Below are 22,809 nucleotides of genomic sequence, written 5' to 3' on the forward strand. Positions count from 1 at the left end.
GGCGAATAGTTAAAATGTGGGAATTCGCCTCAATGGCTAAATGGATGAATTATATAAGGGTTTAAAACCAGGCAAAAGTGGGATCATTATTTTTTTAGTGATTGGTTACCGTTTGTTACTTTTGCACAATTCATCTTTTGTGTGCGACTTTGTTTTAGGGTGCTATTAAATCTTTTCCTGTCAATGTCAAAGTCTGACTACTTTTGTAAATGAACGAAGATTCTTCTTTGCTCTCTTTGTTGTGCAATGCAATTCCTATATACCACGGGTGGGGAACTTGTAGCCTGCCATGTGTTGTTCAACTCCCATCATCCCTTAGCATTGGGCATGCTGGCTGGGGCTTATGGGAGTTAGAGTCCAACAACATCTAAAGGGCCACAGGTTCCTGACCCGTACTATAACACTCCCCTGAACTCAATGGGCTTACTGTAGAGTAGGCAAGTATAGCTTCGCACTGTGAATTATACTTGTGAGACAAGTAATTTTATTTTTAAGAATAGAAAAAATGACACACAGACACACCCCAGATCCATGTCACAGTGAGCCAAGTTCTGCAATCTGAACAACGGGTTATGACTTTGGACACAATCCTACGGGAGAAGGCCCTCTCACGTGTGGTCACCCACCTGACTGCTCTCATGGGTGGGCAAAGGAGAAGGGCCTCTCTTTCTGCTCTTAAAGTGAGGGCAGGCTGATATGGATGAAGGCGGTCCTTCAAGTAACTTGGTCCCAAACCGTTTAAGGCTTTAAAGGTCAAAACCAGCGGGCTCGGAAACACACTGGCACAGTATAGGCATCATGGGACTGACTCACCCCTCTCTAGCTTAAGTTTAAGCATGACAAGCCACTGAATAGAACACCTATCCTATCTTCTTTCAACTCTCCTCCATCTTCCTTCCCATCCCACTGGTGTCTCCCAGAGGTAGGCTGACCATACATACCGTTTTAAACAGGACAGTACCATTTTTTTCATATTTCCTGACCGTCCCGTCGTTTTAATATAAATGTCAATTTTGTCCCGTTTTTAATTTTTTGTAAAAAACTGAATGCGTTTATCATAAGGCTCTGTGCTAATCAATGCGTGCAGTAAAACTCCTAGTGTGACGAAAGAGGCAGCTCCATTTGCTTTGTCCAGTCAGGGCCAGCCTTCTTGAGCTAGCGACGATCAGACGCTGCCCCCTTGCCTGTCTGCAGTGGCGGGGAATTCAAGAGGCGGCCGCTAAGCCCCATTCAGCGTGTGGGAGCCAGGAGGGTGAGTCTTGCTGCTATTTCTACCATCATTCCTCCCACGGTGATTTTTTCTGCCCTACATTCAGTTTGATTTGGACTTTCTAGACTCATATTTCGGTTCAACAGGCTGTAAGCTATTTTTTTATTACAGCGGAATTCTCCGGTGGGACATTAGCATATACCGGCTTGTGACAGCAGTCGGGGTGTTCATAAATAAATAATAATAAAACATTTGTTATCGTCTTACTTTTTCATGAATACAGAATATTACATAAGCCCATCCTGTTTTTGTCATCCCAATATCCTGTTTTTGTCTCAAGGAAATATGGTCAGCCTACCCAGAGCCCAACTTTTGACTGTAAGCCCCTTGAGGGCAGGAACTTCCTTGTGCTGTAAAGTTCCACATACGTTGATGATGCTTTATAAATAAAGGAAACAAATACACAACAACGGCACTTTCCTCTTCTTTCTTCTCTGTCTTCTTCTCTTTCTTCTCCTTCATACATCCCACCCTGAAGGAAAAACATGTCAACAATTTTTGTTAATTTTTTTTAAAAAACGTTGCAAGGTTCCTGTTCCAAAACGGGGCAGGGGAGAATGGCGGGTAAATCGCTTTTGGAAGTGTCCTCTCAAGAAATAATAGAACGCCCGCGTACACACACACACACAAGCAGAACACACGCACAGAGAGATTATCCGCATGCTTTTGGAGGGGGACATGGGAGATGAGGTTGTATCAACTTTCCCACCACTTGACATAAAAGCCTTTGAGCTGAACAGCTGCCATTCTATACAAAAGGTGGCCAGGCTTTTCAAGGCTAAAACAATTGGGTGGTAGGGGGGAAAGGGGGGGCTGAGAGGAAGGAGGAAGGAGCCTACTCTAGAGAAGAGACACACGTCACTTTCTCCCTTACCTGATCTTGAAGGAAGAGAGAAGAAGAGAGAAGAAAGGAACCAAATGGAAAGACAGCGTTTGCGACTTGTGTGCAAGCAAGTCTGGTGACGATATGGTGCCATGGGTCAAACCTGGACCTGGGTTCAAATCCTCCATTCGGCCATGAAGTTCACTGGGTGATCTTGGGCCGGTTGCTCCCTTGACCGACCTCATAGGGTCATTTTGAGAGTAAAATGGGGGCGCGGGGCGACGGGAGGGGGAATTATGCTTCCACAAGGGCTCGGTAGAGGAAGCTGGAGGCGGGAGGGGTAGAAATGTGTTAAAAATCTCATTAGCACTTTTATGGTTAAAAGCCTTTGATGTATATTATGACAGTAGGTCATTTATTACTTTTATATCCCATCTTTCATCCCTTCACTCTATTTCACCCTCCCAAGAACCCTGTCGGGTAGGTTAGGCTGAGAGATGATGACTTGCACACTTCATGGTTGAGTGGGATTTGAACTTGGGTCTTTCCAGTCAAAGTCCAACCCTCCAACTCTGCCTTCCAGATGTGTTGGACATCTGTTTCCCAACCTGTTGCCTTCCAGATGTGTTGGACTCCAATGCTCATCATTCCCAGCATAGGCTGGGGAAGTCTGGTCTAAGGAGGGGGCATAGCTCAGTGGTAGAGCTCCTCCTTGGCATGTAGTAGGTCCCAGGTTTGGTCCCCAGCATCTCCAGGTAGGGCTGGGGAAATTCCTGCATGAAACCCTGGAGAGCCATTGCTGCCAGTCAGTGCTAACACTACTGGGCTAGATGGACCAAGGGTCTGACTTGGTATAAGGCAGCTTCCTGGGTCCCTAAGTACTAAGGTACACTGGGTAATCCATGTAGCCGCTTGGAGATATTTTTTAGATATGGCAAATGGTATATACATTGACTAAATCAACAATTGAGGTAGGCCAGTATTATCATTCCCATGGTTTGGGGTGTGGGGCTGACGTTGAAAGGTGGTGGCTTGACTAGGGGGCACCTAGTGAGGTTGAGATGACAGGTGAACTAGCAATTTCCTGGATAAGAGCTCATTTCTTAGAGCATCTCTACACCAGCCTAAAACTCTGCATTTAAAACAGGGCTTTCTGCTTCCATTTTAAATGCAGGATCACGACGGACTCCCTTTACACGTGCTTCCTCCCCGCCTTTCCCCCCTTATCTGGGGTTTCAATATGTTTCATTATACAGCCACTAGATGGCACTGTGGTCTAGCTCCTCTTATTGTGAGATTTCCTCTTTTCACAAGGGAATTCAACGCCTCATAATTTGATAGCTCAGTATCTCCAATCTTTTAAAAAACGCAATAGAAGTAATTTAGAACGGGAGATGCCCTGGAGGGTGACGGCGTCATCTGAAAGACCTGCAAACTTCCATGAGTAACCCATGTCAATAGCAGGATAAAAGCCCTGTGTGAAGATGCCCTTAGTGTCTCCTCTGAAGGTGCTGTTTAGTGCAAACAGCACTTTGTGGGGGGTATATAACAGTGGGGTAGGGGAGGACTGTTTTGTGGGAAACTGACCCTGGTCCCCAAGCTATATCAGGGGGATGTTCCAGGTTGGGGGGCCCTTTGCGACTGCTTTTTCATAGAATCATAGAATAGTAGGGTTGGAAGGGGCCTACAGGACCATCGAGTCCAACCCCCTGCTCAATGCAGGAATCCAAGTCAGAGCATCCCCAACAGATGGCTGTCCAGCCTCATCTTGAATGCCTCCAGTGTGGGAGAGCCCACCACCTCCCTAGGGAATTGGTTCCATTGTCGTCTTGCTCTAACAACAGTCAGGAAGTTTTTCCTGATGTTCAGCCAGAATCTGGCTTCCTGTAACTTGAGCCCATTATTCGGTGTCCTGCACTCTGGGATGATCGAGAAGAGATCCTGGCCTTCCTCTCTGGGACAACCTTTCAAGTACTTTTCCTCAAGATTAAAGTGCCCAGCTTAGGTTTTAATTTGGCCCCAAGTTGAGCTTTGAAGTACACGTTTTAGTTTGGCCCTGAGATGAGATTTGAACTCACAACCTTCTAGATTGCAGCACTTCTGTCTCTGAGGCTGCTGTCCTACATAGGTTCTTTTGGAGTAATTTCCTATTGAAATCAACGAGACTGCTGTGACAACATAAAATAAGATCATAAAACAAGAACGGTATAACATAGAATTAACCCAAACAGCAGCAAGCATTAAAACATTCCGTTTCAATCAATAGCAAATAAAAGGCAGTGGCGACAATTCGAGCTACAGCTTATAAAAGGGTTGGGCTTGGCCTTAAAAAAAAAAAGATTCGATAAGTTCCTGGAAGATACACGGCTATGAATCATGGTAGCTAAACAGAGGTTCCATGCTCTGGACGATGGACAAGAGCGGTTGTCGCCGTCAACTTCATCTCGTACGTGTGGGCCTCATTCCGAGCCAATGTTTTCATAAAAGAAACAGGTCGAAAATCCAAATCTGAGCCAATCAACATTTCTAAAGTCCGTAATTGTAAAACAGTGGTAATATATAGCCCTTTCGGAGTGCATGAAGCACATCACATCTCAGTAATCCTTCCAACAGCCCTATGGGGCGGGCCACTATGATGAATCCCATGCTGCAGCAGACCAAGGTGGATTTCCCAAGGAACAGCGCCTTCCTAAAGGCCACCTGGCGCATGTGTGTCGCCATGACAGAGGGAAGTTTCCAGCTCATGACATCTTGGCTCGCAACTCCCGTTCTTAGCCACCATGCTTCGCGAGGGCCTAGTCCTCATTGAGGTGGGAACTCTGTTTATGGGCTATCTAGCCATTTCAGTTGGGGTTCACGTGGCTGAGTTGCTCAGTGAGAATGAGGGATTTGTCCAAGAAGTCGACTGGGTGTGTGTTTCCCCTTCAGTCAAGTGAAGGCTCTTTCCTGCCAACGCTTGCCGTTCCCTCCCTCCAACCCCATGCCTGCGTATGGCTTGTGATAGCTCGGAATGTGATGGATCTTCTCTGTGGCTTGCAGAGAGGAGGGCCAGCCCGTTCCCAGCTCCCTGTGTGTGTGTATGTAATCCCCAGCTCCAGTCTTTCACGTACCACAGTCTCCCCACCTGCTCATTTTTTTTTTTTTAAAAGAGGGTCATTATCCCGAGGCTATTCACCGCCAATGGACCATGCAAGAGACTCTTCTTCTATTGTATCTGCCGACTCCCTCTGATTGGCTCTGGAGTGTGGGAAACTGGAGTGAAGCAGAGACCCACAGCGTCTCAGGGAGCCCGGGCAGTATAAATATAGGGGCAGCAGCAACTAGACACACAGCACATTTCCTCAGCACCCCAGTCCGAAGCAACATCTGCCTCTGCGGCCTACGAAAGGATGGTGCCTTCCAGCATCATTTTCATGGATCACAATGGTCTCCTCAGCCCGAAAGAGAAAAATAAAGTAAGTGACTGGAGGGGAAATGCTAGGAGTTGTGGGACTTCTTTCTGTCTAAACATGCATAGGATCGCACCCCTAAACTGGTTTAGCGGTCGTTTCCCCCAGAGAGCACTGGGAATTGTAGTTCTGTGGGTGGGCGTGGGGAGGAGAAGATTTACTATCTTTAATGGAGAATTCTTCACCAAACGAGAATCCCGAGGATTCTTTGGGACAACTTGTGACAGTTGCAGCGATCATGCAACAGATATAAATTTGTCCTGGAGATATCACCTTCACTCTGATGAATACTGTCAATTGGCACAGATCTCTGAGGCTACACAAGAAACGGGGCTCTGTTTGAATGTCTCCTAAGGGAATCTCCCTTTTCCCCTTTTTCTTTGCAGCTTCGGAAGCCGGTCGTGGAGAAAATGCGACGCGACCGCATCAACAGCAGCATCGAGCAACTGAAGCTCCTGCTGGAGAAAGAATTCCAAAGGCACCAGCCTAACTCCAAGCTCGAGAAAGCGGACATCCTAGAGATGACCGTGGACTACCTGAAACAGCAAAGCCAGCTGCAGGCAAAAGGTGGGTACTAGAATGATGTTGCTCAGAGGCCTTCAGGTTTCTCTGAAGGTAGTTATTCCCAGTTGGATGGGCCACAAAATAATGCGGTGAATCCTCACCCCCTAACAGGAGTGCTTTTTTTCTGGATGCCAGCCAGACCCTCATCCAGAATGCCATACCATACCCCCCCATTTCTCTTGTTTGTTTCCCCCCAAAAACTGACAGTCCCCAGTTGCTGGGGAACATGGGCAGGAAGTTGCTGTTGCACTTAGGTCCTGCTTGTGGGTTTCCCATCGACAGCTGGTTGGCCGCTGTGTGAACAGAATGCTGGACTAGATGGACCCTTGGTCTGATCCAGCAGGGCTCTTCTTAGGTTCTTAACAGAATGCTGGACTAGATGGATAAGGACTAGATGCTGGACTAGATGGACCCTTGGTCTGATCCAGCAGGGCTCTTCTTAGGTTCTTACGTTCTTCACATTCCATGGCTTCTGAGTCCTCATTAAGATCTTCTTGCTTGTATGTAGGTTGCCTCTTTAGAGTTATTTTAAAAGACTTTTTTTTGTACTTCCCTCTTGCTTCTTAGTGGCCCCATTTTGACTACAGGCTTGTTGGCACACACTGCCTGAGTTCGCTATTCGACTGGAGTGCTTTAAAGGTGTTCCATCCAATAGCATGCACATTAAATCATTGTCTTTTTCTCTCTCCTCCCTCTCTAGTGGTCGGACCTGCTCGTAAAGACACACAGGTGGACTTCAAAGAAGGCTACTCCAGATGCTTGCAGGAGGCCTTCCAGTTCATGTCTCTTCACAAAGTCCACGCTGAGACTCGGGTCAAGCTTATGAGCCACTTCCAAAGGAACCAGCTGTCCACACCTGAAGTCATCAGCTCTCCATCCACATTGAAGCACGCATCATCCAAGAACGTCCACATGCTCTGGAGGCCCTGGTAGACCTCTGGAAAAAAAAATGACCAATTGACTTTCATTCCAGAGGGAGGGTTGGATGTCATCCAATCATCTAGCCCTGGTCCTCTTCGTTGTAGGGAATATTATTTCCCCTTTTTAAAATTATTTATTCTCGGGGTGGGGGAGGATGGAATATTTTGGGCTCATGGAGTCTGTCGAATGGTATTTGGGCTTCGCTTCAGTTGGGAGGAAGCGACACACGGCTCGGGTCCCATCCGGGGAAAGGCATGTACCTTCATAATGAAGATGGTGTGTGTGTGTATATGTGTTTAACAGCAAATTATATGTTGTCAGAGTGTAGCAAGATGTTCAGATCTTGATGCTGCTAGAGGTTGCAGCGGTAAGGGGTCATTCTCCATACACCTGTAAAAAAGCTTTTGGCTTTGCTTCTGTACCACTCTGACAAATCAGGTGTCTGGTTTCTTGGTGGGAAGTTTAATTTTCATCGGACTTCAGGGCCTCTGTTTCTTTAGAGAAGGCCAGATAAAATGCTGTGGCATTTCACTGATCCTCCACTCCCCATCTCCTCCCAGTACTATTTCTTAGGGGGAAAAAAAATACCCTTTTGCTTTATATTAAAGAAGAAAAGGATTGCCTAATGAGGGATTCTCATGATTGGATGTCATACATTTTGCGAGTCAGAACGATGAGCTCTTTCTGGTTTTGTGTTTCGTTGAAATAAGGCGTGTTTCTTCTTGTACAGGGAAGATCTGCCATTCATGACGGGTGGCGTATATTTTTGTGTTCTCCTGGGCTGCCAGGAGCTTAGTATGGGGTGCATACTGCGTATGCCTTTTGTATGCCATTATTGGAAGGGGAACAAAATAAACGAAACGGATGTTGTGCAAGTCTGGGCTTGCTTTACTGGGCTGGGGTGGGGAAGGGAAGGGAAGGCAGTCGGACCATGTCACAACCAAGTCAGGGCTGCTTATCACTCTTTCTCCTCCTCCTCTTCCTCTTTGCAAATGTCGCGGTGTGCACTGGCCCTCTCCAGGGTCTCAGACAGACAGACAGCCCCAACCAGGATGCACCATTCTGGCCCCACACAGACACTCAGCGATCAGTCGCCACTGGGCTGTTTTGGTTCCCTGCTGCTTAGATATTTTTTTCCACCCTCACTAAAGTTTTCTTTGTACTTCAGCGAACTTTGGGCCTCCCCCAAGTCTGCCGAGACTTCTTGTACACGGATGGTGCTGTTTCGGCTTACATAAGGATCAGCATTCAGAGAACATAGGATTACATTATTATTATTGTTATTGTTGTTATTATCAGTGGAGGCTGGTGGCTCCGATGTCAGTGGGGCAGTAAATCAGCTCCATGTTTCAGTCAGAACCAGTCAGAACTGCAGAGCAACTGTGGAGCACTTTCGATAGCTCCTTCAGAGTTCTGACTGGTTCTGACTGAAACACGGAGCAGATTCATTGCCCCATTGGAACCACCAGCTGCCACTGACGACTATCGCTTGTTGATCAACATTTATTTATTATTTATTATTACATTTTTATCCTGCCTTTTTTCTTCTTGCAAGGAAGGAACCCAAGGTGCCTTATATGGTCTTCCTCCCCTCCATTTTATCCTCACAACAACCTTGTGAGATAGGCTGGGCTGTGAGTCGGTGGCTGGCCCAAAGTCACCCAGTGAGTTCCATGGCTGAATGGGGACTAGAACCCAGTCCCATAGTCTAATCACTACACCCCACTAAGGGGGGGAGCCATAGCTCAGTGGTCAAGCACCTACTTTGCATGCAGAAGGCCCCAGGTTCGATTCCTGGCATCTCCTGGTAGGGCTGGAGAAATCCCTGTCTCAAACGCCAGAGAGATGCTGCCAGTCAGTTCCAATAACACTGGGCTAGACAGCCCAATGGTCTGAGTCAGTACAAGGCAGCTTCCGATGTACTATCGCTACTACACTATCCATGTGTGTGGTGCTTTATAGAGTACAAGAGGACAGGCCCTTGCCCCAAGGAGTTTACAGTCTAGAGAGAAAACTGAAGAAGGGGAGGGAAATGGAGGTGGGGTAAACAGGGAAGCAATATGCAATGGCTGCAATTATACAGACGTGTTCCATGGGGACTATGGGTGCTTGTGGGTTGTGTCAAAGGCTTTATGGCATTGTTCTTCACTGCAAGGCCTGAGGGGCACTGGTGGATCCCTCAAGTGTGGCTCTCCAACTTTCTCTCTCTCTCTGTCTCTTTGCAATACCTGCTCACTCTCAGCAGGGGCTCCCTAGTTTTGCCTTGTTGTTTGCTTTAGTCATGCCCCGTCTGCTGCGATCTGGGCTACTGGAAGAAGCTTTAGGGGGTGGGGAGCCAGGAACTGCCAGGTGGAAAAGGACGGGAAGTCAGCGATTTCCATAGTCACAATAAGCGGAGTGTGCTTTACGAGGCAGGTGCTCCCGCAGGCTACCACACCGAAGGCCAAACAGGTTGCAGGGCTGCCTGGCTGGGCCTGCCAGAAAGCCGGCCTTGCTGCCCCTTCCAGGTCCACATTCTACCATTTGCATTGCAGCCACTCTCAGCTGAGCTCGACGGAATCCCCACCCCCAGGTTTAATTTACTGACCTCCCCTGGCTGGGCCTCGCCATGTTGCGGGAAACTGGAGATTAGAAATAGCAACAGTGCCAATGAGGAACAGAAAAAAACAGCTGTAAGACTGGAAACTAAAGTCAAAAAGAAACTTTGAGCTGCACCAATTTAATTCCCGGTGCGTTTCGACACTTGGTCTTTATCAAGGGAACTGAAGAATACAAAATATAAAATACATGATAAGTGATATATAATGTCATTTAAAATACATTTTACATGTTTCCAAAAGAATTCTTGAATAATGTGTTGACTAATTAAAATCTTCAAAACATGGTAAACTATCCTAAAAATAATGTTAAAATTATCTCTATAGACACATATATTAGGCATTTAAGTTACAAATTACATATTTATCAAGAGAGAATTTTAACATTATTTTTAGGATAGTTTACCATGTTTTGAAGACCCGTATTTTAAGTGGCCTTGGTGACGGTGCCTGGAGGCAACGTAGCTCCCGCTTGAAAAATAGTGAAGTCCACTGCTCTTTGGAATGGGTTGGGAAACCTTTAGCCCTCCACGTTTTGCTGGATGGCAACTTCCATCAGCCTCAGACAGCACAATGGGCATTGGAGTCCACAATGGAAGATGGTGTCCAACGACATCTGGAGCGTCACGCCTGGCCACTTCCTGTCAGAGTAGACCTGGGCCAGTTGGGTCCAGGTTTGACTCAGCATAAGGAGACTCATGGAGGGCCAGGAACCTGACTGGGCAGAGGAGCAACCTGTTCTTAAGTAGGAGTCCCTTGACACTCTGGGCCATCTCACCCCGCCCAGCTTTCACTCTTGGTTTGGCATTCCCCAAAATCAACACTGCAATGGTACCGATGCATGCCACAATCTCGTTTGCAAAACTCATCCACTCCCTGCGCCTCCTGTAGCCCCAGTTTTCCTTGTGCCTTCAGTCAGGATCACTTGGCTCCAGGATCACTTGGCCCCAAATCAGCCATCATGGCAACCTCTCTTGCTCCCCTTCATGAAGATCCACTGCTGTCCTCTAGTGGCACACACTGGGATAGCAAACCTGATTTCTTCCATTTCCGTGGGGCTTTATTGATGATGAAGCCGCTCCTCAAATAAAATCATGCTACCCTTCCTGCAAAGAGCTCAGGGCAGCATGCATGGTTCTCCCCACCCTTCATCCTCACAACAGCCCTGTGAGGTAGGTTGGGCTAGGAGAGAATTGCTGGCGCATGAACTTCATGGATAGGTGGGGATTTGAGTTCCGGTCCCACCGCACCTAGTCCAGCACTCTAACCGCTACACCACACTTCACTCCTCCCCTCTTCAATCTTCTGCCCTTATCTTGGAGTGGATCCCACCGCAAAGTATTTCTAATAATAAATATTATTTATTGTTATTTTTAATATAAAATAATAATAATAATTTTATTTATTGGTTGGCCCTGGTTAGCACGTGGATGGGAGACCGCCTGGGAATGGGCTTCCTGCATTGAGCAGGGGGTTGGACTCGATGGTCTTGTAGGCCCCTTCCAACCCTATGATTCTATGTCTATGTCTATGTCCCGCCTTTTTCCCTTTTGCAAGGAACCCACAGTGGCTTACATTATCCTCCTCCTCTCCATTTTATCCTCACAACAACAACAACCCTGTGAGGTAGGTTGGACTGAGAGCCTGTGACTGGCCCAAAGTCACCCAGTGAGCTTCCGTGACCGAGTGGGGACTAGAACCTGGATCTCCTGGCTCCCAGCCCAACGCTCTCGCCACGACACCACACTGGCTCTCTAAATACATAAGAAATATTTCTGCTGCTTTATGCTCTATGAGCAAACTTGGAATGCACCCAGCAGTCTGTGATAAGAAGTGAAACTGCTCTTGATGCCTCCCCAGACGAAAAGCAAGCACTGAGAGGATGTTTTGGTTCTCACAGTGAAATGTGCCGCCGAACAAGTTTCCACAACTCAAATACAGACTGTAAAGATGTAGCCTTTTTATTCCATGTGTGTACTTCTTTCCCCATTTTATCCTCACAACAACCCTGTTAGGTAAATTAGGTTGGGATTGTGTGAATGGCTCAACATTACTTAGGGAGGAATCCTATGGCCGCTAGTCAGCAGCTAGATGGCCACAGGATATGTCGGTTTCCGGGAACCAACCTCAGAGCCCAGCCCGTGCTCCAAGGTCGGTTCCCTGAGAACCGACCTTCCCCCCCCTCCCATGCTGCCTCGCAGGCAGCTCGGAACAGCGCAGCGCTTTGCGCTTGGAAGAGGAGCGCAGACCAGCGAACACGGGCCATTCCGGGAGGTGTTCTGTGGTGGGGAAGGTGGACATGCCGTTACAACACATTCAACGTGTCATCCAGCAGCAGCTTCCCCACTCCGCCTTCCCATGGCTAGACAGCCAAAATCGGCTGTCTACCCACAAATGCAGGGCGGCTGAAGCGCGGAGGGGATGATCCCCTCTGCGCTTCTCCTGCCCTGCATTGGATAGGCGGTCGCCTCCAAGTTCAGAGGCAGCCGCCTATCCCGGTAGGATTGCTCCCTCCTTGAACTTCCTGGCTGAGTGAGGATTTGAACATGGGTCTCTCTGGTCCTAGTATGACTCTACTCGCTAGGTGGTGGCCTTTGACAAGATTCAAGCCTGATGAAATAATAGGCAGCATGCCAACCGCATGAAAAAATAACAGAAGGGAAGTGCTTCCATGTCCTTGCTCAAGAACCTTGCAGAGATCATTTTAAAGAATGACATAGGCTGGGCCAAAAAGTCATTTTGTCGCTTCAAGCAGCTGTACCTCATGATCAGAGAGGTGTACGCCTCACGTTCACTCGCAGTGTCACAAAAGATGCTGGGTGACACCTCTCGAATTTCACACTGTTCAGTCAGTTTCCCTAAAAATCCTCGCTGCCCTAGTCAATCGAGTGGGCCGCTTGTGTGGTTGTGCTTGGCCTAAACCTGGCCAGGTGCTTCTTACGTTCTTACCAGAGTGATGGAGTGATGGTGTAACCGTGGAAAGGCCGGAACTGAAACTCACATGTATTCTTGGGATTCGAAAGAAGAAGTGGGAGAGAGATTTCTTCAGCAAGGTCACAGAGCAGAGCATCTTACTGTCGATGCAAAACATCCCTGAGGAGGAACGACAATGCGAATTTGTTATTAACGTCCTCTGTGGAGTGCCCTTCCAAGGATGATATGACTGATAGCAACCGTAATATAACTGGTGCCAACCCCAACATTCCTTTTTGCCTGGGAATTTTAAATTTTAAGTTTTTAAAAAATCAATTGATTTGTTCATTTGTTTGTTTGCTGGTTGTATAGATTTTATGTCTCTTATTTTGTCTTTTGGTTGTTGTTATACTTTAATTTGCCTTTTTATACTGTTATATACACTGCCAGGGTCTCCTTGAGGGTCAAGGGCAGTTTGTAAATTTTAGGGAGCAATCCTATTTAGATAGGCGGCCGCCTCTGAACTCAGAGACGACCACCTATCCAAAGCAGGGCAGGGGAAGCACGGAGGGGATCGTTCCCTCCGCACTTCTCCTGCCCGGCTTTTTCGGCTAGACAACCGATTGCGGCTGTCTAGCTGCGGGAGCACGGAGCAGGGAAGGAGGCTGCTGTATGACACAGGATGTGTTGTACAGGCAGTTACGCCCTCCCCGCCCCAGAACGCCCCCAACCACGCCCCTTCCCGGCTGCTCCGCGCTCCTTTGTAAGCACGGAGGAGGGGGCTGTTCTGTGCTGCCTCAGAGGCAAAGCGGAAGTGGGGGGAGGTCGGTTCCCAGAAAACAACACATCCTATGACCATCTAGCCACTGTCTAGCGGCCATAGGATTGCTACCTTTAATCATCATCAACATCTAAATAATAATGAATAAAATACTTGTATGCCACCTTTTAAGCCCTCCCAAGGAGATTTACAAAAGACAATTAAAAGCATAAAACAATTTTAAAAATGCAGATAAAACAATCTAATTACAAAAACTAAAACAGCAGCAGTTTGAAGCCTTAGGACAGCACTTATAAGTAGTGCTGTGCCGAAAATTTCCCCCACATGTTTCCCGACCATTCTCATTCATTGTGACAGAAGAGAAATTGCTTTCGAAAAGAAATTCAATGGTGAAAAAATTTTTGGAGAAATTCTCATGGGCTGGGTTTGGGTTTCTTGGGCTTACCTTACTTACAAGGAGTGAGCACAAGTGTCCTGTTTTTCACTGCACAATCATCTCTCTGGCAGCCTGTATCCTCCTCAGTTACACTTCAACGAAAAAAGCCCAGTTTCAGGCACCATGAGGCAATCCCTCCCTTGGGGCTTTTTCAGATCAGGACATGCAGACAGACTGGGAGGCTTGCTGGGATTAGGTACGCTCAAAAAGATCACAAAAATAAATTATAAAACAGGGAACGGGGGTGGAGCCGTGGGGATGGGAGGCATGGAGGGACAGATTGGCACCCCAGGTCTGAGGTTCTGCTCCCCTTCTGTAAAGGTCCCATCTCTAGTTCCCAGTAGTCTGGTGGATCTTGATGATCTTAAGATCCAGGCAGGTTTATGTGGGTGTGGTGTGCTTAAGAAAAGTATCAGTCGGCATGGACTTGGCATTTCCTTTGGCCAGTGTGCTTTGAAAAGGTTGTGAAGGTTGGTTCTTGGAGACAAAACGTGCTAGGGAGCGGAGTGGCCCATCATCCTCTCTTCCCACCCGTACCCCGTTTGATGGTTCTTGTCTACCTTCAAGCACAATTTGAAGAGAATTTTGTGGAGCAAATTGATTTCAGCTGTCTGGCAAAGATACATACAGCTGTTATCAACAAAGACTACACAGAACAGAGGAGGGCCGAACATTAGAAGAAGCATCTTGATGGTAAAAGCAGTTACAGTGAGCAAGGAATCGTAACTTGAAGGATGATGTTATATGGCACCCTGGTTTCCATTCATTCCCTATGTTGAGGCGCTTCAAACTGTTGATCAAATTCCAGCCAAGTACAGTTGCCTGTATTTTTTTCTGATTAATACGCACAAACACACGAAATGACATACACTTGCACACGTTCCTTTCATATGTTGTAGAACTTGTATTTTTACTTCCTTTAGGGCGCAATCCTATGCATGTTTAGACAGAGACAAGGCCTACAGGTCCCACATTCCCCAGCCAGCCAGGCTGGCTGGGGAATGCTGGGAATTGTAGACTTTTTCTCTGTCTAAACATGCATAGGATTGTGCCCTTAGATACTGAGCTCCTACTTACGTCGTTTTATTATAGGTGTCCCACCAGCATATCTGTTATAGACTAGGATTTATAATTAGCAAATTCCTTTGTTTCTTTAGTGATATTTATTTATTTATTGCATTTATATCCCACCTTTTCCCCCCTCCTTAAGGAACCCAAGGCGGCTTACATTATCCTCCTCCTCTCCATTTTATCCTCACAACAACCCTGTGAGGTAGGTTGGGCTGAGAATCTGTGACCGGCCCAAAGTCACTCAGTGAGCTTCTATGGCCGATGATTTATGATGATGCAAGTTCTTCTTTTTGTTGCCTTTATTTTGTTAACCTTATTTTGAAATAAAACAAAATTTCATGAGAAAATGGAGAACAGTTTGACAACAGAACAAAGGAACTAGAGGGGTTGTGGCCTCCACCTTGGTGGAAGGCTTCAAGCGAGGGCTACACAGCCATCCATTTGGAATCTTACCTCCCTGGATTTCCGGCATCGAGCAGTGGGTTGGACTAGATGGCCTCCAGCGGACCCTCCAGTTGCATAATTTGATGCTTCTAAACTCATCTTTGGGTTTTTCTTCAGTTTGGCCACCAGATGTCACAAACTTCGCAAAATCCCAAGAAGTGTGTTTACCTCATATCCTCTCTCTGTCCTTGTTTGCAAGCCCTTGGCCAAGTGGGACAATAATCTCTTGGAGCTTGCTGCAGATGCTCCTTGAAGATGGCCAAGAGGGACGAGCCAATTTCCCCCTGTCCCATTTGTTGATTGTTCCTCTTGTTGACTCTGCCCTGTGTCCCAGTCCTCCTCAATTCCGTAAGAATTCTGAAAATTAATTCCAGAACCCCAGCAACAGTGTGGTTAGGTCTCTCTCTCTTTGGACAGGAAATGCTGAAATTAGCAGAGGAAACAGGATGAGGAGAATTTTGGAAGCGGCTTCGTTGTAAAATGCCACAAGGTGGCGATCAGCCATGTGACCCTTCTCCCCTCACTTCGCAAAGTGCCAATTGACTAGAGAGGAGAAGGGGTTTCAGACGATTTGGCCCATGTTTTGTGTGTCCCCCTCTGAACAATTGCCAAGATGGGCCCTTTACATGGGGAAACGTTTGGGGAAAAGCGGAGGCGGGGAGGCTTTCAGCTCAGCTCCACAAGGAAGACAAGAAGCAGAATAATGACAAACAATAATACACAGCAGGATTGGCTGTTGGTTTGAGGGGCCCCCTGTCAAATTGCCACTTGGTGGTCCCTCTCCCATGTCAGTGGCCCTGTATGGTGGGCTTGCCCTGTGTCCCTTATGGGCCTCAAGGGTCCATCTTGTCCAGTATTCTATTGACACAGTGGCCAACCAGCTGTCGACTAGGAAACCACCAGCAGGACACGAGTGCAACAGCACCCTCCTGCCCATGTTCCCCAGTAACTGTTCACCATAGGTGTACTGCCTCTGATACTGGAGTTAGCACATAGCCATCAGGACTAGCAGCCACCAATAGCCTTCTCCTCCAGGAATTTGTCTAACCCCCTTTGAAAGCCATCCCAGTTGGTGGCCATCACTCCATCCTGTGGTAGTGAATTCCATAGCTTAAGTCTGCGTTGTGTGAAGACGTCCTTCCTTTCATCTGTCCTGAATCTCCCACCACTCAGCTTCATGGGATGGCCCCACTGGGTTCTAGTATTATGAGAGATGGAGAAAGATGTCTCCCTCTCCACATTCTTCACACCATGCATAATTTTGTACACCTCTCTCATGTCTCCCCTCACCCTCCTTATTTCCAAGCTAAACAATCCCAGCTGTTGTACCCTTCCCTTATAGAGGAGTTGCTCCAGCCTCTTGATCATTTTAGGGTGTAATCCTATACATGTTTAGGCAGAGAAAAGGCCTACAACTCCCAACATTCCCCAGCCAGCTTTGTAGGCCTTTTCTCCATCTAAACATGCATAGGATTGTGCCCTAAGTTGCCCTTTTCTGCACTGTTTCCAACACTACATCCAATGTGTTGGGATAAAAGCTTCCTCCCTCACACCAACTATGGCGGAGGCTGCAGGAGCTGGACAGCCAGAGTTCCTAGAGTCAGCATCAAGCCAGGGAAATCTACTGCAGGATGCCAAGAGGAGACTAGGGATGTCTGAGAAATCCGTTTCAGTTCATATTTTTACCAGAATTTACCCAGTTAGCACCTGAATGCAACCCCGCCAACACAATCTGCGGCCCAAATCCATACATCCTTTTGAAAAATGCCCGCAAACGCGCTTTGACAAATGGCGGGGGAAAATATGCATGCTTTCAGAATGTGCACTGTCAAGAATGGCGGCCTGTTTCCCACCATGGGACCAGGCCTGGGCGTCATGTCCCAGGCATCCACCTGGAATAGCGTGTTATCTGTCAGCTCCTTGGCCCGGTCGTTCAAGGTCAGGCTCAGTCCCTGTTAACTGGGAAATAGATAACAGCAGGGGCTGATGGGAAGATCCTACCACTTCTGGATGGCGGTTGTCCCTCTGAGGGCTGAGCTGGTGACTGGCTAAGGGAAAGCTGCTGGGTTGCTGGGGCTGGCCCTTCAAAGGAAGTCGAGGGAGAGGTGTAGTGTCCTCCACTGTCATGGTGGTTTGGGACCTGCTGTTGGCTGGATGTTATCTTGGGAGGCCCGTACCTAGGTATGTGAAGGATAGGCTAGCTAGCTCGGTTATTTTGCTTGGGGGTGCGGTATAAAGGCTATCTGCGCATGCTTTGGTTTTCCTTGCACGTTTTCAGCTTTATAATCTTCTGTGCAACCTCCCACCTCTAATTCTCCCCTTCCCTCTATCCCTTTCCCTATAATAAACAGTTATCCAACTCCAAGTGGGTGTGATCCTTTCTGTTCAACCTCAGTGCTAAATTCAGTGCCTCTTGGCAGGAGAGGGAGGTTACCGGGTGTATTTTGGGGCTCGAGACCAGGTTTGGCCTGTCTTACCTTGCAGGGACCTTAGGGTTAGTTCCAGCGCTCCCTCACACACACACCGTTGATATGCACATTTGGGGAAATGCGCATGAAAACACACACACACACACACATTTTTGTGCAAAAAGGAAAAACAACACTTGCATCTGCTATGGACATGGGTCTAAACGAGCTCGGAGGTGGGATTTGGAGAGCCTCAATGAACTCAGGGTTTGCTGGACCCCACGCTGTGGTGGACCCGGGGAAGATGGGTGAAGAGAGCTGACGAAGGCAGAGCCTGGATGAGCATCCTTCAGACAAGCGCGCATGAGTCATAGCTAGGGCAGCACTGTGACTTTGGGGAGGAGTTTTCTCTCTCATTTCTCTCTGTTTCTCACCCCCACACACACACACAGGTTGGGGGACTGAACTGAAACTTTTGGGTTTCCCCCCACCCCCTCCTTGCTTCCATCAAATAAAAGACGCAGGAGATCACACCTACCAAGCAACTCCAGGTTCCTCCTTCTTAGGAACCTTGGAAGCTGCCTTATACCAAGTCAGACCCTTGGTCTATCTAACCTCAGTTTTGTCGACACTGACTGGCAGCAGCTCTCACGGGTTTCACACAGGAATTTTTCCAGCCCTACCTGGAGACGCCGGGGGTCAAACTGGGGGGCTTCTGCTGACAAAGCAGGTGCTTTACCACTGAGCTATGTTCCTTCCCCGTGCCCCCTCCAGAATACAAGCACAGGGAAATCACACACATACACACAACCACCTCTCTCTGAAGCCAGGGGTACTTTGCACACAAGAAGACCTTAAACAGCTAGCACGAATGGACAACAGGATGAGGCACAACGGGGCCTTCTTCATACAAGAGCACTACCATTTTTATACTGGGTCACAGGCCCACAGTCAACAGGAGCAAATAGTATATTTACAGGCAGGGTGGGGGGCTATATATCACAGACAGGCAACTTTAGGGGTGGGACGCTTTTGACCACCCCACCCCCCGGATCCCCTGCGGGCAACGCTCCGTCCTGCCACCGTTGCACCTCTGAACAGGGCGGCAATGCCACGGGCCACATTTTGACCATTCCTGTTATATATTGTTGGTGTGAGCCAATGTGGAGTTAGGCTAAACTAAGCATTTGGTGCAGCCTAGCGCTCATGTTTATGCAGCATACACAGAAGCTCTTGCGGAGAGAGCGCTTGGGGAATCCCCAAAGTCTGTGTGCTTCAGTTATGCTCAGAAGCAGCCCTGTGGGTTTCTTCTTCGTCGTCTTCTTCCTCCAGGTTCGAAGGCCATGTCAGCAGCTTTTCATATTCCCCCTGCCCCTCTGAACTAAAAGAACAGACAAAGCAAATGTTTCCTGGGCAGATAACCCAATTCCCGTCAGCGAAGTTCTGAAAGAAGTGGAGGTCATGCGCTGTGCTGTTGTGCTGATATAATCATTCTACGCTCTTCAGCATGGACGCGACACATGCTACTACCAAATGGCAGAAGCAGATCCACACACACATTTACTTGTGAGCTAAACACCCGGTACGGTTAAAGAAGAGGCACTCACCAGTCTGTCTTTTTACTGGGCTTTTCCAGCAACAGAGCAGGAAGTCTGAAGCTTTTAAGCATGCCGCACGCCCATTGTTATGTCGAGGGTGGCCCTGTGTCCTGCTTTACAAAAGACAGTCCTGTACGGGAAGGGCTGGCAGACAACAGCCCTCTGTTTGAAGGCCTACTCTGTTAGAAGGGCTGGGCCTTGAAGGTGCCCACGAGCAGCGCTCGGACAGGAACTTGAGCAGACACACAGCTCACCTGCTCACGGACTTCCCCACGATGGTGAGATATAGTGTATTTCTATTTAAATTATAGTCATCATTTCTAAATTTGCAACTATGCATATAAATTAGGAGTCTTACGAGTCCCCTGGACTGCAAGGAGGTCAAATCAGTCCATCCTAAAGGAAATCAACCCTGAGTGCTCATTGGAAGGACAGATAATGAAGCTGAAGCTCCAATATTTTGGCCACCTAATGCGAAGAGAAAACTCTCCGGAAAAGACCCTGATGCTGGGAAAGGCTGAAGGCAAAAGGAGAAGGGGACGGCAGAGGATGAGATGGCTAGATAGCATCACCGATGCAATGAATATGGACTTGAGCATGCTCTGGGAGAGAGAGCGCAGGACAGGAAGGCCTGGCATGCTATGGTCCATGGGGTCACAAAGAGTCGGACATGACTGAACGACTGAACAACAACAATATAAATTAGGATATGCAAAATGTATGCGAATCCATGTCCTCTTTTGTCCTTACTTGGGGTGAGGCATTTTTGGTGATTTCCTCTTTTTGGGCCATCCATTATGAGAGGTGTGGCCTGCACATAGGAAGCTGCCTTATACCAGGTCAGACTATTTTTCCACCCAATCTGGGGAAAGGTGAAACTCCTAATTTTGGTATTGTTCAGTCCCTCATTTTCCGGATGGAAAGTTTGTTTCGGCCCATTTCTGCATCACTTTGCAAATGTGGCCCCAAACTCCACCTCCGTACGAAATGTGTAGGCATTTTGCTGCGCATTTCATTTAAATGTGCAGACATCTGCAAGCGATTTTTCATTAATATAATGTGTTCTTGTGTGTACATTCCCCTAAAAGACTCATGTTGGTGTGCATTTTCCCTTAAACATTTTTTGTGCACATTTTTTGAATTGTGGATCGCAAATATCTGAAAAGTGTGGATTTCGGCACATATGTGCATCCCGGTGTGTGTATAAGTTTGGGAGGTGTGGGTTGTGTGCTCTGTCTGGTAGCAACTCTCCAGAGGGTCTGTCACATCACCTGCAACCTCATCCTTTTACCTGGAGGTGTTCACCTGGGCCGTTCTGCATACAAAGAATGTGGTCTTTTGCCTATTCAATGGATCACTTTTTTAGCGTCTGTATCTGAAGTAGCTATGGATCTTAGGTTACGCTTAATTCAGCAAAAATACTTTTTTTGGATTTATTGGACTCCAGAACTTCTTTTTAATAAGGGTTTGTCTCATTCACATAATCGTTGGAGATGCAATACACCTAACGCTCCTCTTATCCATACATTTTGGCAGTGCCCAATTGTCGCCTCCTTTTGGGAGGCGGTCATAATATAGATAAACTTTGTATTGGAACATTCTTTAATATTGAATGATGTACATGTCCTCCTAAATTATTTAGCAGTTTCTTGGAATTTAGCATATGGTCAGTGCAAATGGATTTTCTGAGCCTTTTTGCCAGCCAAACACTGATATTACAACATCGGAAGGATAAATATTAACCTCCTATAATGCAATGGACTGGGGACCTAACGACACTATCAATATTTGAACAGGTAGTATATAGGCGCCGCTCATGAATGGATGAGAGGTCTGCTTTATGGATATTTGGTCTGCTTTATGCTTATTATTGTTATTATTATTATTATTATTATTTACATTTCTATATCGCCCCATAGCCGAAGCTCTCTGGGCAGTTTACAAAGGTTAAAACATTAAAAATACAATATGCAAAATTTAACAACATAAAACACACACAAACAGACAGTACACACAGAGACAACATATATCTAAAAACAACCTTGAGCAATCAGCCAAACCATAAAACAAATCTAGGATCAATTAAAACTCATTACATGCTGCCAAATGCCTGGGAAAAGAGAAATGACCTGGCACTGAAAAGATAAGTGTTGGTGCCAGGTGGGCCTCATTGGGGAGATAATTCCATAATTTGGGGGCCACCACTGAGAAGGCTTTCTCCTTTGTTGCTGTCTTCCAAGCCTCCCTTGGAGTAGTTACAGCATAATCTCCTGGGGGAGGGTTTTTTTTTGGGGGGGGTGTTGTGTTTAATGGAAGATTCATATTTCTGTACATGTAATTTCTTGTCTTTTTTTCTCTCTTTTTTCGTGATTTGTTTTGCATTATCTTGTTAAAATCACAATAAAAAATAATAGGAAAGAAAGAAAGAAAGAGGTCTACCACTGAGCTACGGACCTTTCCCTGTATGCTGCAAAGATCCTTGGAAAGGAACGCAGTGTCTTGATGCGTCCTGTACACAGAGACCTCTTGTACAACCTTCTGTAGGACTCCTATTAGTGGGACCCAGACTGGACAGCAGGGTTTTGTCTCACCACCAGTAGTGCAGTGGCAAATTCAGAAGTGCAGGGCCCCTTTGTGACAGTCACAGCCACGCCCCCTCACAGCCACGCCCCCTTCTGAGATTACACCACCTTGTAAGATATACAGCCTTCAACTGGGATCCAAAAACAGTGCAGCTGAGAGGAAGGCAGGGGTATTTCAATTGGACGCCTGAGCAAAAATGCAGGAGCGTTAAAATCTTTTTCACCCACTCATCCACTCACTCAAGCACAAACATTTTAGGTTTTCAAAATATGATACTCTATGGAAGCCTCACCCTCTCAGCTCAGCCCTCTTGGACAGATCCCTTCTCATTTAAACAGCCCCCTTGCACACTCCCTTAGCGCCCCAACATTACCCATTAGACTTCCCTCAGCTCTTTCATTATATCTCCCCCTCCCCATCCAACAGAAACGTCCACACACCCAGCTGGATTGAACTACACACACACACACACACACACACTGGTGTAAATTTGGAAATGCAAGCGCTCATTGCGATGGTCTCCAAGGGCAGTCCAAACATTTCAGGCTGCTGTGTCGATCCATATCAACAAACCAGGTCTAGGAGTTTTCATCTCCACCAGGAGCACGTCTTTGGTAAAGCGAAGAGGTCTTAATGGCCCATTCCAGACCAAGTCATCCCAAAGACTTTGCATTCCGACATGGAACAATATAGTGTTGCTTGGAAAATGCATTCCCCCCACAGCGACAGTGAGGATCGCAGCTCAGCTCGGAGGGAACAGGGGATTCTGAGGGGGTGGCAGATGACATCAGAGTCCCTGCTCATGAAAAAGCGCCGGGGCTGCGTCCCTGCGAGCCCCACCTCCACGACGCCACTGCTCACCACACCACATTGCCTCTGAGTGGAACACTTTACATCCCTGAGTGCAGCACTTTACGTTAACGTCTATGAGAGAAACTAAGAGGTGTGAGG

General features: G+C 47.3%; 1 protein-coding gene and 1 long non-coding RNA gene across 2 annotated transcripts; one reads left to right on the forward strand and one right to left on the reverse strand.

Annotated features, from left to right (window-relative positions):
• The first annotated feature begins 5,482 nt into the window (after positions 1–5,482).
• On the forward strand, positions 5,483–7,039 carry LOC146335353 (transcription factor HES-5-like). Its single transcript, XM_084821718.1, has 3 exons — positions 5,483–5,548; positions 5,929–6,109; positions 6,807–7,039. Exons 1-3 carry the CDS (start codon positions 5,483–5,485, stop codon positions 7,037–7,039), a joined length of 480 nt encoding a protein of 159 aa, XP_084677844.1.
• A 7,870-nt stretch (positions 7,040–14,909) lies between these two features.
• LOC146335354 (uncharacterized) lies at positions 14,910–19,459 on the reverse strand. Its single transcript, XR_014786016.1, has 3 exons — positions 19,285–19,459; positions 15,279–15,692; positions 14,910–15,137 (listed from the first exon to the last, which is right to left on the reverse strand). It is a non-coding gene; the product is annotated as an uncharacterized LOC146335354 (long non-coding RNA).
• Between the last annotated feature and the right edge of the window lie 3,350 nt (positions 19,460–22,809).

The sequence above is a fragment of the Heloderma suspectum genome, chromosome 15 (assembly GCF_057233095.1).
Source record: "Heloderma suspectum isolate Gila_16-S chromosome 15, 16-S_ref, whole genome shotgun sequence".
NCBI classification, from domain to species: Eukaryota; Metazoa; Chordata; class Lepidosauria; order Squamata; family Helodermatidae; genus Heloderma; species Heloderma suspectum.